At 36.7% G+C, this 13873-nt stretch overlaps 2 protein-coding genes across 10 annotated transcripts in view; one reads left to right on the top strand and one right to left on the bottom strand.

Annotated features, from left to right (window-relative positions):
• The window catches only part of ITGBL1 (integrin subunit beta like 1), a 123398-nt gene extending 118105 nt beyond the window's left edge, over window positions 1-5293 (top strand). For all 5 annotated transcript variants that reach the window (XM_064408327.1, XM_064408328.1, XM_064408331.1 and 2 more), the window contains 2 exons: window positions 2823-2936; window positions 4422-5293. In XM_064408327.1, coding sequence (XP_064264397.1) covers window positions 2823-2936; window positions 4422-4513 — 206 coding nt within the window. In that variant the 3' untranslated portion in view covers window positions 4514-5293. The remainder of the gene's footprint in view (window positions 1-2822; window positions 2937-4421) is intronic.
• A 333-nt stretch (window positions 5294-5626) lies between these two features.
• FGF14 (fibroblast growth factor 14) overlaps window positions 5627-13873 on the bottom strand; it is a 382286-nt gene continuing 374039 nt past the window's right edge. For all 5 annotated transcript variants that reach the window (XM_064408334.1, XM_064408332.1, XM_064408336.1 and 2 more), the window contains one exon: window positions 5627-12415. In XM_064408334.1, the coding sequence (XP_064264404.1) occupies window positions 12279-12415 (137 nt within the window). In that variant the 3' untranslated portion in view covers window positions 5627-12278. The remainder of the gene's footprint in view (window positions 12416-13873) is intronic.

Raw genomic sequence — 13873 nt, 5'->3', positions numbered from 1 at the left:
TTGTGTCTGGAAATTACGTCTTACTGGATAGTCATCATTTAAAACACTGTTCATAGATAGTGAAGCACTATCCAGGAACTAAAATGGCAATTTTTTTTTTCTGATTGATTACAGTGAGAAAAAAAAAATTATTACTGGTCAAATAAAAGGGAATTTTGAACCTGTGCACTAATGATGGTTTTTCCATTTTTGTTGGAAACCTAGCCATGACATGCAAGTGCTAAAATGGACTGAGGATAACTTGAGTTTCAGTATATAGATTTTAAAAGACTGTGAAGAGTCCTGGTTCTCAGCAGATAACTGCTGAACACTATCAGAAAATTGCACTCTGCTAATATAAGCAAAGTTGGGCATCCACATTCCTAGGCTGTTTTCAGAATCTTGGCTTGCTGACTGTGCCACCTGTAGCAAAAGCTCTTCCCAAGGAAAACAGCAACACCCACCACGCTGCTGCCTCCCTGGCAGTAAAGATAGGACTGTACATGGTGACTGTAACGGTGCAGGATGTGGGCAAGGTAATGAGCCAAATCCCATCTGAGAGGATCTGGCTGGGATCCCAGGAAACACCCTGCAACTCATTAGACTCAATTAAACTGAGGAGCCTCCCAGAGCAGCATGCCCTGTTCAGGGAAAAGACTCGATACATTCGTTTCCCTAACAGATTTTGCATTTTGGAGCCTTATCTTCCTTGCTTGACTTGGTGTTAAATTTGCTGTATCTTCTGCAAAACAGTTTTAAACATTGTGGGCATCCCTCAGTAGCAGGATCAGTGCTTGCTGATGCAGAATCACTTCAGGCTTATTACAGTGTAATACTCTTAAAAGCTGTTGTAATTTCACTAAAATCCTCATTGTTTTCAGATGTCAGTACCTTGCAGTTTATATAAACAGAGGTATTTGGTTTAAATTACCCTCCAAGTATATCTTAGTGTACCTCTTATAGAGCAACCCTGTGATATATATGCTATCCTCCACTGCCTCTTTATACAACAGCATTTTTGATCCTTGTATGGAATGTCAGTATTTTCTATGCCAGTGGCCCTGTAAGCAGCACTCAGAACCCACAGAAAAAAGTAGATGCTTAATCAAATACTTCCATCCTCAAATGTTCTAATCACTAGCTCTTCCTGAATATATTTACATGTTCCATATGTTACAAGTTAAAGCATTTCCCTAAAATTAGGCAATGAGTTAATTTTGGTGAATTTTAAATAAGCATTAAATTACATATTTAATTACAAATTAGATACTCTGCTGAGGCTATTCTGAAGTTTTCAAGAATTAAGCTTCAATATTTATGGGAAAAGCAATGGAAAATTGGTTGCTATCAACAGATGCAACTTTTTTTCTTTAAGTATATTAGGGTTGTTACTATGGATTTTATTCAGAGGTCACTGAAAAAAGTGGGAAGATGGAAAAGCAAGTTTTATAGGCTTTGGCTCAGGCCCTGTTGAGTAAGCCATGAATTCTGTTTAGCTTATATTCTGACATAAACAAGCTTCCCTCTATATATTTTTTCTGTAATACTGCATTCAACACATTGGTGATTCTTTAATGGAATGATTCTGGAAATATTTCAGGAGGCTAGGATTTTCAAGTGAATTTAACTCATTTATAAGCATCTTTTGTAAAAGGTCAGCAGCTTCTTCGGTGAGATTTTTTAACTCAGCCCCTGAACATTTTGCACATATTCTTTGCTATAATTTATCTGAGTTTTTAAATTTTTTTTAACATAGATTTCTGCTGTTACCCCTTTTAAGGCTAGGTCCACAAAAGGATTTTTGCTTAGCAGTTAGTAAGATCCCCACTTCAGTGTTTACACGTCTGAAATCTGCATAGGGCCAGACCGCTGAAGATGAGATCTGTAAAAGCCAAGCCTTTTCAGCCAAATGCTGGAATCATTCAGGAAGAATTACCATCTCCTTGTGGTATTTCTAGTTGCAGAAAAGCCTCTCTCACACTCTTCTCAGGCTTCCTGACACATGATTGTCCAGGGGCACCTGTCACTGTCCACGATTCAGAGCCACAAACCTTCTCCTGAGAGTAAGGATGTCTCAGAGTCTTCTCTTCAGGGAGGTTTCTGGTGCTCCATGGGTTATGGCATCACCTGAATTTGACCACACAGTCCCTGCTTTGCCTGTGAGGGTGTGGCCTGACATCCTTGAGAAGGAAAGCAGCTTGTCCCAACAAGGGGTGTTAAGGCGCACTGAAGGAACGAGCCGATTGCCATTATGTGGACAAACTCTTTCTGACCTAGAGCAAATGTTCAGTAAGTCCATAGGAGGTGGAGAAGTTTCATAGCTTCATTTGCGGTGGTGAGGATTTTGGGGGTCTATAGATGTTAGTCTTAGGCACTGCTGGTCTTTTGTGAACTTACCCCTAAAAGCTTTAGATAAGGAGGACTATTTTCTTCCTGGGTGTGATTGTACTGCCTTCAGTAACAATGGGTTGGGGACAATTTCAGCTTTGCTAGTACAAAAAAAAAAAAAAAAAAAAAAAAAGAAGTTACTGGGGAGAGAAGCCCTGATTGTAGGTCTCTAAAACCAAAAGAAAGCTTCAAAATGTGAGTCCTGATTAATTGAAATAGCAGGATCAAAGCTATTCGTAGTAACATCCCATCATACTCAAACTCATGCCAAAAGAATCCTTTCATTCAAAAGGCTTTTAGCTTGATTATTTTCTTTTATGCAACAGCCTCTTAGGCAGCAATTTTGTGCACATGCACATGTGCGTATGTGTGCATATGTGTGACTTGGGTTGTTATTTTCTAGTCTGAATGTGCCAATACTCTTTGACTGTGAGTAATAATTTTTGTGATTTCAGGCTCCTGCCACTGTGGAAAGTGCATCTGTTCACCCCAGGAATGGTACATTTCGGGTGATTTCTGTGAATGCGATGACAGAGACTGTGACAAACATGATGGTCTCATTTGCACAGGTGCAGTACAGGCTAACACTTAATTGCTTCAGGAAACAAACTGAGTTGATGGGAATTATGTTAGACAAAGCCCAGCTTCTCCTTTCCCCACTGAAGGAGGAAGCACATTTGCTGGTTATTCAAACCTGCTGTAATTGTTTCTTCATGCAGTGCAATGATCAACTTAAGGTTTCAAAACAACAGTTAAAAGCCCGAGTATGAATTTAAATAAGTAAGCCAGCTATGGTATCTATCAACAATTCTCTCTGCAATAGACTCCAAGTTATTGGTTTTTGGCAAGGAACACAGTATCATCATTATGGTTTCCTTAGCCTTTGCTCTTTTACTAGACATTCCATGTGTGAAATGCATTTAAGTCACAGACAAAATTCACTGGTGGGTTAGTAAAATAGATTTTTACAGGTTAGGGGCAAAGTTGTGTGGGTTAAGAGAGCTTCCTAGCAATCAGACAGTTGTTGGTGGGAGGCTGGAATAGCTGAAAGCTTTTCTTATGACGTGATGGTAAGTGATTCAAGCAGCTTCACCTTAATATTGTCTGAATACACAGGTGGCAGATGTCGATAGAAATGGGCAGTCTGCCAACAAACCCTTGTGACAAGAAGTAGCATGGGAATTGCTAAATTAACTCACTGGCTGCTTCCTGTTACAAATCTTAATTTTAGAAAATCTTTGCTGAGCAATTATTAGATGTGGAAGAGCTCTGCAAGCCTATTAGAGTGAGAGTGGGAAGGCTGACACTAGTAAATTGTGTCTTCCAGCTAGCCCTGTTAGCAAGGGTCATTTTCTGGAGGCAACTACCCAGTATAGCAGGAACATGAGCCTTATCTGTAGCTCTAATGCCCAATCATGAATCTTCATAAAGTCAGAAGGAAGAGGAGTTTACATAGATACAAAGGTTATAGAGGTCTCAAACTGAGCATCCAAGGGTCATAAAAGTATTTAAATAAAATTAATAGCTGGGTGTCGACTGTTCCACTGGTGCAAAATAGGGCCAGGACATTTTTCACTTAATAGAGAGTTTGAGACAGGATTTATTTGTATAGCACTTCTGAGATTTTAAGTTTAAAGTTTTCATGCTCAAAGCCATGGTTTAATTGCTAATCTGTTGATAGCTTTTAATGGCTTTTTTCTTTATGGATAATAGTTAATCTTGTTTTTCTTTCTACCTGGAGGCACAGTGTGAACACTTAGCCTCACCAGCTGGGTACAAACACTGGTGTACACAATTACACTTCACCATACACAGTTTCAATATTTGCAATGCTGCTGATGGCATTATTGAGAACATGCTATTAATGCCATGTAAGTATAGGTGTGGGGTGGCTTCTTAATGCAATGGTACAGTAATTGCTTCCTTCCAAAGGAAAAACGGGACAATAAAGGAACAATACATCTACTTTAGCATAGCTTTTTACTTCCCATAAAACACATTTTAATGTAGTACATTTCAATTATTATAATTGTCCTTTATTCATTCTATTCTAGGTAACGGTGTTTGTAGCTGTGGAAACTGTGAGTGCTGGGAAGGATGGAATGGAAATGCTTGTGAAATCTGGCTGGGGAGAGAATATCCTTAATGGAGGATGTCAAAGATTGAGGAGGTTATTTTTTGTTTGTTTTTCTTTAGGCTGCTTGGACATTTAATTTCAGAAGTATCTGGGTGTGGGTATGCATGAACACACACATACATGGTTGTAAATACCTTAGAACACATATTTGAAGATCTCCTCCTTAAAGAAATGCATCAGAAAACTAAAAAAGAGAGCACGACAGCCCAGGCTCTAGAGGGTGAAGTCATAAAATACTGACCTATGGAACTTCTCCACAGGTTTTTTGTAAATTCAGTGGAACCAATATTATACCTGTAATGACTATTTCTTTGAGCAACCTGAGGCAATGGTATAAGAAGACCCTTTTTTAACAATATTTACTTGGTTGTCATGTCTCCTTGTCAGTATGCAACAATTCATCTGTCGAAGAGTAGCACTAGTGGAATATTGTCAAATAATTAGTTTGATTTGTTTTATGGTATTTGAAAAAGACATTATTTGGCCTGTTTTTTTCTTCCCAACAATCCTGATTATTAACCAACTCATAAATTGAGAGAAAATGTAAAGAAGCCTATAAAAATATTAATGATTTTTTACTTGGTCAGTTGTGTAAGTGAGGTCCAATTATGTGACACTCATAGACTGAAGACCCAAAATGTTTGAATGGGAACCTTTTCCACAGGAGAACTTTTAGTTTCTGTGGTTGATATATCACTAAGTTGGTTATCTCATCTACATATTACAATACTTTAAAATACATAACCTATAGAAACATATGGAGTGAAACTAATAAAAATATAAAAGTAAGATTGCCTATTCTGCATATGTATTCTGCAACTCACATGTACTTCTCTTGCACCGTTCTATGTGTCTACAGCTGCCTCCTACATGTAAAGCAATTGCAATTTTTTATGTTAGTAACTTTTAGGATTTTACTCTTAGAAATTACTGTTCAAGACAGATTGCCCTGTCACACATGGAATTCACTGAATTTAACTGCTTTCATAGAAGTGGGGAACCTGAAGTCAACTGACTTGAAAAATCATCTGTGCTATGCAGTAGCTTGGTCTCAGCCAGAGATATTTGGACAATGTCAACAAAGTAATTAAAGTTTCAATACAGTAAATACAAACAAACCAGTGGTATGAACAAAAATTTTATTTTTATTTTCCAATGGTGAAATGCTGCTCAGTGTGAAATTCACATTGAGTTATGAACGATGCACAACTATTGGGACTTCCCTAACTTATTTACATACGAGTCTCTTATTTTTTTTGTACATGTAGATTTGGCAGCCCTTGAATTCTTTAGAGCAAAAAAAATGAAATATACATTTTAGTTTCAAAAGTGTTTACATTTTGTGAAACCATGATTGAGCAAGAAATTGATTAAATGGCTCAAAAATACTTCTTTTAGGTACCAAACTTTAACATTGTAGTTTAGGTGCCAAGGTCCTGATTTTTGAAGAGGTGCATGACTCAGAAATAATGAAACTATGTATTAACAAAAAAAAAAAAAGTATTTCCATTATTACTCTAGAAATTACATTTCTTTTAGAAAGGACAGTTTAGAAATAGGAAAATACAATGGTACATGGGATAGAATGCAAAGTTTCAAATTAATTTATTTAACTGCTTTATTATTCCCCCATCCCATATAGCTTGCTCTTTAACTACCACTTTTTTTTTTCCTCTTAACCTCTATTCTTTCTAAAAATGAAGTTTGTGAAGCCCATATTCTCAGGGAGTACCACTACCAAACATCCAACTTATACATAAGCTGTGCAGATAAATAACTAGACATACATCCCAAAGCTGCTAGCTACTCTCTTGCCAGATAACCAAAGTATCAGGCAGAGTTCTAAACTGTATTCATAATGCATAAAGAACTCTCAAAGTAAAATTCATCTTCAAATTGTAATTGATATTTTATACTTAAAACCCTAAAACTCCATGGAGCTCAACAGGAATATTTTCTTAAGTTTTAGCATATATGCATTTTGCCAACCTTACTGTCTGGAGAGCACAAACTGTTGCATTTATTTATATTTATGAATAATGAATACCGCTGACCTGAATCATCTCATAATCACTTGGTTTTTTGCATATACATTCTTCTGCTGAATCAGAATGTAAACAACGAAGGATACAAAGTTCTCCTTGCTTTCCTTCCATTTATATTTAGTACTGTATTAAGAAAATACTACATAATCAAAACTCTGTTCTGGTGTCAGTAGATGCCTTTGACTTGTTTTCATAGCATCAAAACATCTATATGTACTGTAGATCAGCTCTGGTATTTCAGGTACTCATTCATATATAAAAGAACAATTCTTTAGGTGGTTCCAGTGTTGTATTTGATGCATTTTTGTCACTTGCTTTAATTTTAAATTTATATACTTCAAGAGTATAAAGTAATTTTTACTTTGAATTTTTAATACCAATCAGCTCCAACCTTTTTGACTACTGGATGGATTATGTAGCCATAGCATTTCAAAAAGGGTTATCCCAGTTGTTTTTAACTTACATATGGAAAAAAATCAGAATATCTAAGACAGCTACTCTCCGTGGTTCCTTTAAATGCAATTATCAAACAAAATGGTGCTATTACTATAAACCTTAAAGTATTAACTAAGACTACTAAGAATGGAATGTAGACATTATTTTCCAATTTTTCTTTTGTTTCCTATAATGTTGCTTAAATATTTCTCCTGCTCTTATTGCTGAGGTAACTGGTGATGTGACACCCAGCATATCTGTTTTGTGGCTCATTTCCTCTCTAGAAAAATGAAATCAGAAGGACTAAGATTATTATTCCACATATTTGAATATAATAGTTGTACTACTAAATTTTTATCTTTTTCCCTTATGTCATTCCCTGTGATGGGAATTCCAGATACATAAACTGTAAATGCAAGAAGAGGCATAAGAAAGTAAAACTTAATGCTTGATTTTTCATTGCTAGTGATTGTAAAAACCTGCTTCCAGGCCTGTGGCAAAAGGCAAAACCAAATTGGATAAAAGGGGTCTTTTTACTGATTAGATTGATAAATCTTATAAACAAAAAGATATTATAGCCTTGTTTTCTTCTTATGTGAGAAAGAACACAATCCAGAAGTGTGCCAGTGCTTCTATAATAGACTTGCAGGATTACACCTATTGTGTATAACATATCTGTAAGATCACCTATAAAAAAACCTGTGGATTAATTTACTTCTATAATTTATTAACCTGCTTGTGATCCTTTTTTTTCTACTGGCTATATTCTTTCTTAGAAACACATAGATGCATTTGATCATGTACCTGCTCTCACTTTTCTGATATATTGTCCTTGCTTCTTTGCAGAATGACATCTCACTTTGTAGCTAAATGATACAGCTAAAAGATACTGGGATGAAGGAAGCTAAGTTGAATATTTCTGTGACTAAGTAATTGAACAAAAAAAATTTATTACATCTTTAAAAAGAAGTCATAGCATTTGCATTAGTCATCACAGAAAACAAACCCTGTTATTAAACATTTTAGAATGCATTGCATGAAATATGAATTTATCTAAAGGGCCATTTAAAAGAAAAAGAACCTTCTTATGTAGTCTAATTTTGCTTCCATTCCCATTTGAATGTAGCTGAATAATGTAATCTTTATAGCAATAAACAGATGGGTCATCATGATACGCTTTTACTGCATGGACCAAACTGGCTGCTTTCATACCTCATTGCTTAAACTAGTTTTAAACCAAGACAAAAAGTTTCCCCATATACATGTATGTAAAGCCAGGGCTCTTAGTATTGTTTCAGGTACATAACCATAGTCAAAGTGAATTGCTGTACTTTATATCTGGTGAAGGGGAGGGCCTGGGAGGGGTTTATTAAGAACTGACATTTATGAAAACGACAGTACATTAAAAAATCAATTGAGAATGGCTAAAAAAACCCAGAAAATTAAGCAAAAGCTGTTATGTGAACTACAAAGCACTTAAAAGGAGCTAGAGACCCTTCCATAGGCTCTATCATGTGAGCAATCTCATAAGGATTCTTGTGAATTTACAAAATTTTTGAAGTACAGCAAAATGGTGCTTTGTTGAAGTAGTTAATATCTCTTCAAAAGTGGATCTCTAAAACTGTGCAGGTGTTTGCCAAATGACAGATTTTGCCAAATAGAACTGTAGATGAAATACAGATCAAAAAAAGACAAATGACTTTGTGCAGTGTTAACATATAAAATGGCAAGATGAGGTTAGATTTCAGTGTGAACAGTCTCTCAGAGATTAGAGAAAACCCAGAAGAACAAAATACAATGCAAGCATGCAAAAGACCTGGAACGCTGCAGATTCACGGACAGCTGCACATGTAAGTACAAAAACCCCAGTCTGTAAATACAAATTGATTCCATCAGGTTTACTATACAGTACTTTAGTAGTAACAGACAGTTGAAAACAGCTTTCACTTAACAGCAAAATTAATTTTAGAGGGAAGAAAATGGTGAAGTCTCATCCTGGAGAACAGCAAGAGAGGTATTATATTAAGGAGCTGAAATTTTCTTTGGCATGGTAAAGGGGGAGAACTGAGTTTGCCAACCTATTTACATGAAGTTTCACCATCCTGTGGCCAGTGAAATGATGCTTTGCACAGTCTACTTCTTACATAAACTGTTCTGTTGGTTTCCAGTATGCCTTCATATAAATGTTTTATTCATCATGTTGAATCTGTGTATACAACAAATAAGAATAAACACAAACTATACAATGCAGACAAACTCTTTGCATATATGTATGTAAATTTGTAACACTGACCAACAGTTCTTTGACAGACACAACCTACAACATGCAGTTAGTTCATCCTTGTCATACTCTTCCCATGCAACAGATGAGACAAGACAAAATTAAAGGGAGGAAACAAAGCACAAAGATACCTGCGTTATGTTTAAACAGATAGTAGAAAAAAAAATTAGAACATTAAATCATTGGATTAAACACTCATATGAATTTAGCCCACAGAAACAAAACCAGAAAACAATAATTTTAAAAAAAGGCAAAAAAGCTGTATTTCCAGTATGTACTAACTGCTTAAATAAATTAAATCTGCCCTTAATTATAGCCTCCCATAGTGGTTCACAGATCATAGTTACTCAGGACCAAAAGTTTAATGTTGAAAACAATGTTTAAATAGGATCAGGCAATGAACCAGATCCTCCTTTCATGGCTCAGCCTGGTCTCCAGCCCTGTCTCTCCTCAGGCTCTTACACTGGGTGTATAAGAAGACAGCTGAATGGGACATGAAGTCGTGTATTCCCTCCCCATGAATCAGGTGAGAGAGAATGTAGCCTTCAGCTGTTTTATCTTACTTGAAATATTGTGAAGTTCTCCTCTTACAGCTGCAGGAAGGCCTGGGGCCGCGGCGGGACCCAGCCCCAGTGCAGCGTCAAGGCTGCTGCCTCTCCTGGGTCCTGCAGCGCAGAGCAAGCCCCCAGCTCGCCATCTGAGTTGCTTTGGTTTGATTTTGTTTTCTCAGGGATGGTGCACAAATCCCACTGGACCAGATGGGACGAGAAGGGCACACCGAAGTTTTTAATAAAGTGTTGTTTTCCCTGCGCACTCAGATTTTGTGCTAGCAGGCAAGGGCACAGTCTTAAGTCAAAGTTGCTTTGCATTTTTATCACAGTTTTAGATTAGGTTTGTATTTTTTTTTCTCTACATGGATAGAGGGCTTCATGCTTAACTCATTCCCTCCCTAGAAAGACCCAACATCAAGCATTATCTTGCTGTTCTCATATCAGACATATAAAAAGAAGTCTGACCTACAGAAAAAAGAAAAAGTTTATCTAGAATTTAGCAGCTTTACAGTAGCCTCCTTGAAGAGTGCACTAAATGTTGCTTATAAAAACAGAACACATTTGAAAACTAGTATGTAGAGTTCATTCAGACTGAATGAGACTGTTCAGCTGAGCAGACAGGGAGTTTGAAATAATCAGAAGTCCCTGTCAGGGACTTCAGCACAAAGATGTGATAAAAAAATTTGCCAGAAATACAGTGCTAAAAAAGGAACGGATGGATTCCTCTTTTTGTCTTAAAATATCAAGGTAACAGCAAGAGGCCAAGAGAGTGTTGCCACACAGTTTTCCAGTCTGAGATACAGTTTGAACTTTGCTGCCATTTCTAAGAAACAAATTCCTTCTTAAGCATACAGAGAGTGCCTATATTTTTCATCTTCTGAAAGCCTGTGACTAAGTGTCCAAAAACCTCAGTGGCATCTCTATGGCATTCTCTAAATCTTTCCCCTGCCCTCCTTCATCCCCCTCAACACTGGCTTAATTGTTCACAAGTGACAAACTCAAAGGGTTGATGTTGTTCCTGGTAGTATGATCCAAGGCTTCAATTTTATGTTTTTGATTTCTTCTAGGTTCATGTAGGAGAAAGTACAGTATATAGAGATCAAGGCAAGGCACCTTCAATCTAGCAATTTGGTGGGCATGTTATCCTAGGAAGCTGGGTGGAGGTACATACTGGGATATCAGTGAAATACATAGGACTGGACTTGCATGCTTAGCTAAAAATAAAAATAAAGTTTTGTAATATGTCCAGTTTTAAAACGTCTTTTTTTAAAACACCAGAAATATTAAACTATAATTTGTAACTACCCTTTGCATTGGTGCTGCAAAAAAGAACACAACAACATCCTTGCCCATGCTTTGCTAAGTAGGTGTGGGATTCAGCCAAAAATAACAATGGCATTAAGTTCAGTTCCTTAAAAACAGGAAAGGATTATATTTGAAATGGATTTAGGTAGCGCAATTCTGATTAGTCTTACTTTTTTTTTTCTTTTATTGGTGGTGGTTGTTTTTCAAACAATGAAGATTTAGTAGATGAAAAATGAGCCTTAATTCAGACCTACAAGGCCTACAAAATTCTTTGGACCCACTTTTCCAAAAATGAGTGGGTCTTGCTCGCTGGGCAAGGCAAATGTTACCATTACCAGTAAGCCTGTGATATGTATAAAACACACACACAAAAAGAAACTATAGGGGGATGCCAAACACACGTTTCAGAAAACTCCCCATTGGTTGTGTTTGGCACTCTTCCCTCCACTTTAATGCCAACCTCAGAAGCACAGTATCTGTTACTAAAGAGTATTCACATTTAATCAATATTTTAAGCCAGAGACAATGATCCTATTCTTTATAGATATAATTTTTAATAATAGATTTTTGAAGGCTTCCTGATTCCCTGATTGCTTTCAAAACTAAGCCACCGGCAACACTTAAGTTATAGAGAAACACAATCCCTGCAAAAGGTCACAAACAGTGGAGCGAGCAGCCTTATAAAAAAGGGAAGAAGAGAAATCCATAATAGCACAGGTTTACAGCATCTAACTAGAAATTACTTGATTATTTGTGTGCTACAAAATAGAACTTAAACACATGGATTTTGCTGAAACTGGACTCAAAAAGGGATTATGGGCAATTGTCAGCAGGCAAGGTATCAAGTGTACTTGTGAAGTATGTCATTCACATGAAGTGTCACAGTCACAGAAAAGATATTAAAAAGGCATTCCAATATCTGGTAGGGCATTCCATGGTCTGAGTTTAGCTGGTTCAACCAGGTGTCTTCTCATTGTGGTGGAGCTACATGTTGAGATTTATCCACTTGCAACAACTCAGTTCAGAAACAGGAATGGGCAAGCTGGTGACTTGCCACAAGCTGATCCACAGACACTGCTGAGGGGAAGTCTGGCAAGGATAAATCACTCAACTTGTACTTGGGACTCAGTAAAGTCACAACACCTGTGAGGATCTGGCTATGTCGTCTTGCTCTTGTTCACTGGTTTGCCTCCATTCATTATTGCAGATGCACTTGTGCTTTTACTTGGAGTTACCCCAGCCTTTGGCACTGTTTCTCCAATATCATGCAAAGATGGTTCTCGGTACATGGCAACTGAGGGGAAGGAAGAGAAAGGGAGAAGCATTTTAAACAATGTATCACATATGAGAGTTCATCTCAAATATGATTAATTTTCTACGTTTTTCTTGCATACCAAGAGGAAAAACTGTTTAGTTTGACAGATGCTGGTTTTGCACCACTGATAGAATTGCTTGACCCTCCAAAATTCTCACACTTCTTCTGCATCTGACTAAAAAAATGCAGTAGGAAACTGCATTCTTGCTCATTTAATGGATACTATATCTTCTTGGAAATTAAAAACTAGTGTTCTTTCTTTGCATAAAGCACACAAAATTGTACATGTGTATACCCATGTGTATGTATATACAACCCTTAAATAAACATTAAATAAACATGCAAGCTTTTAGAAGTAAAATGTGTTAAGACAGATTGTAATTAAAAAATGGGATTGTACAATGCAGTTGTCTAGCCTTAAGTGTTCTTTCTTAGTCATAGATTTCAAGACTAGGCTAGTGTCCAGTTCCACAAAGTTACATGTACATCAGTCTTCCATATGTGAGGAATTTGGCCATGGTCTTTTCTTCATGTGTGCCCTGAAGAAATGTCCAGGATATATGGAGAGTATAAAAGTTGTTTGGGGTTTTTCCTACCTCATTTCCAAAAACATATGCAGTAGCCACTGATCTCCACTGAATGTACAAGTGCAGAAGACTCCAAATTAAACTATTAACTGAATTCTCAGAGGAATTAGAAGTTTTTTCCTTGGCTTCAGTCTCTATCTAACCACTTCAAATCCTTTGAGGGAAATACTTGTATTCAATTACACAGTTCAAGCATTAAGCTGCCTTAATGATTAATGTTCTTGGATAATTCAATTTCATTTTCCATGTCACTCTATCAGGTAATATTTCCACTTATACCTAACTTCAGTTGCATTTATTTATATCAGAGCAATGTTAAAAGAGGTGTCACAGCAGTCAAAGGAATTAATCATCACACTGATTTCCAGACTGGATGTGTGCTACCACAGAGAGCACAATTCCTTCATCCCTTGGCTAATTAGAGTAGGAGGCTGGAGCATCAAAGTACTGACCTTGATCTTTGGTGGTGTGAAGTTTCATAATAAATGTAAAGGGCCCCATAGCATCATTAACTAATCAAATACTTGTTCTAACATTTCCAGTGGCATAATCTAAATCCTTTTATAGCTTCTTAAAGACAAAAATTAAATGTCTTCTCTAGAGTACATAAGGCTGGTTATGATCTATATCTTCATAGTGGCCCATAAATGTGTTTAGGGCATTTAGCTGATTAATTAAAAGAGCTTGCTGAAATAACACTGTGACCTACAAAATTACTGCATTGAACAACATGAAATGGAACTATAAAATAAGGAATTATATAGCAGAGCTGTCATATTTGATGATTCTCATAGACTATGTAAATCAAGTTATTTCTAAGCATTGTCTATTTTAATGAAGTCTGATCATC

The sequence above is a fragment of the Passer domesticus genome, chromosome 2, assembly GCF_036417665.1.
Source record: "Passer domesticus isolate bPasDom1 chromosome 2, bPasDom1.hap1, whole genome shotgun sequence".
Lineage (NCBI taxonomy): Eukaryota > Metazoa > Chordata > Aves > Passeriformes > Passeridae > Passer > Passer domesticus.
This window is presented reverse-complemented; position numbering and strand designations above follow the sequence as displayed.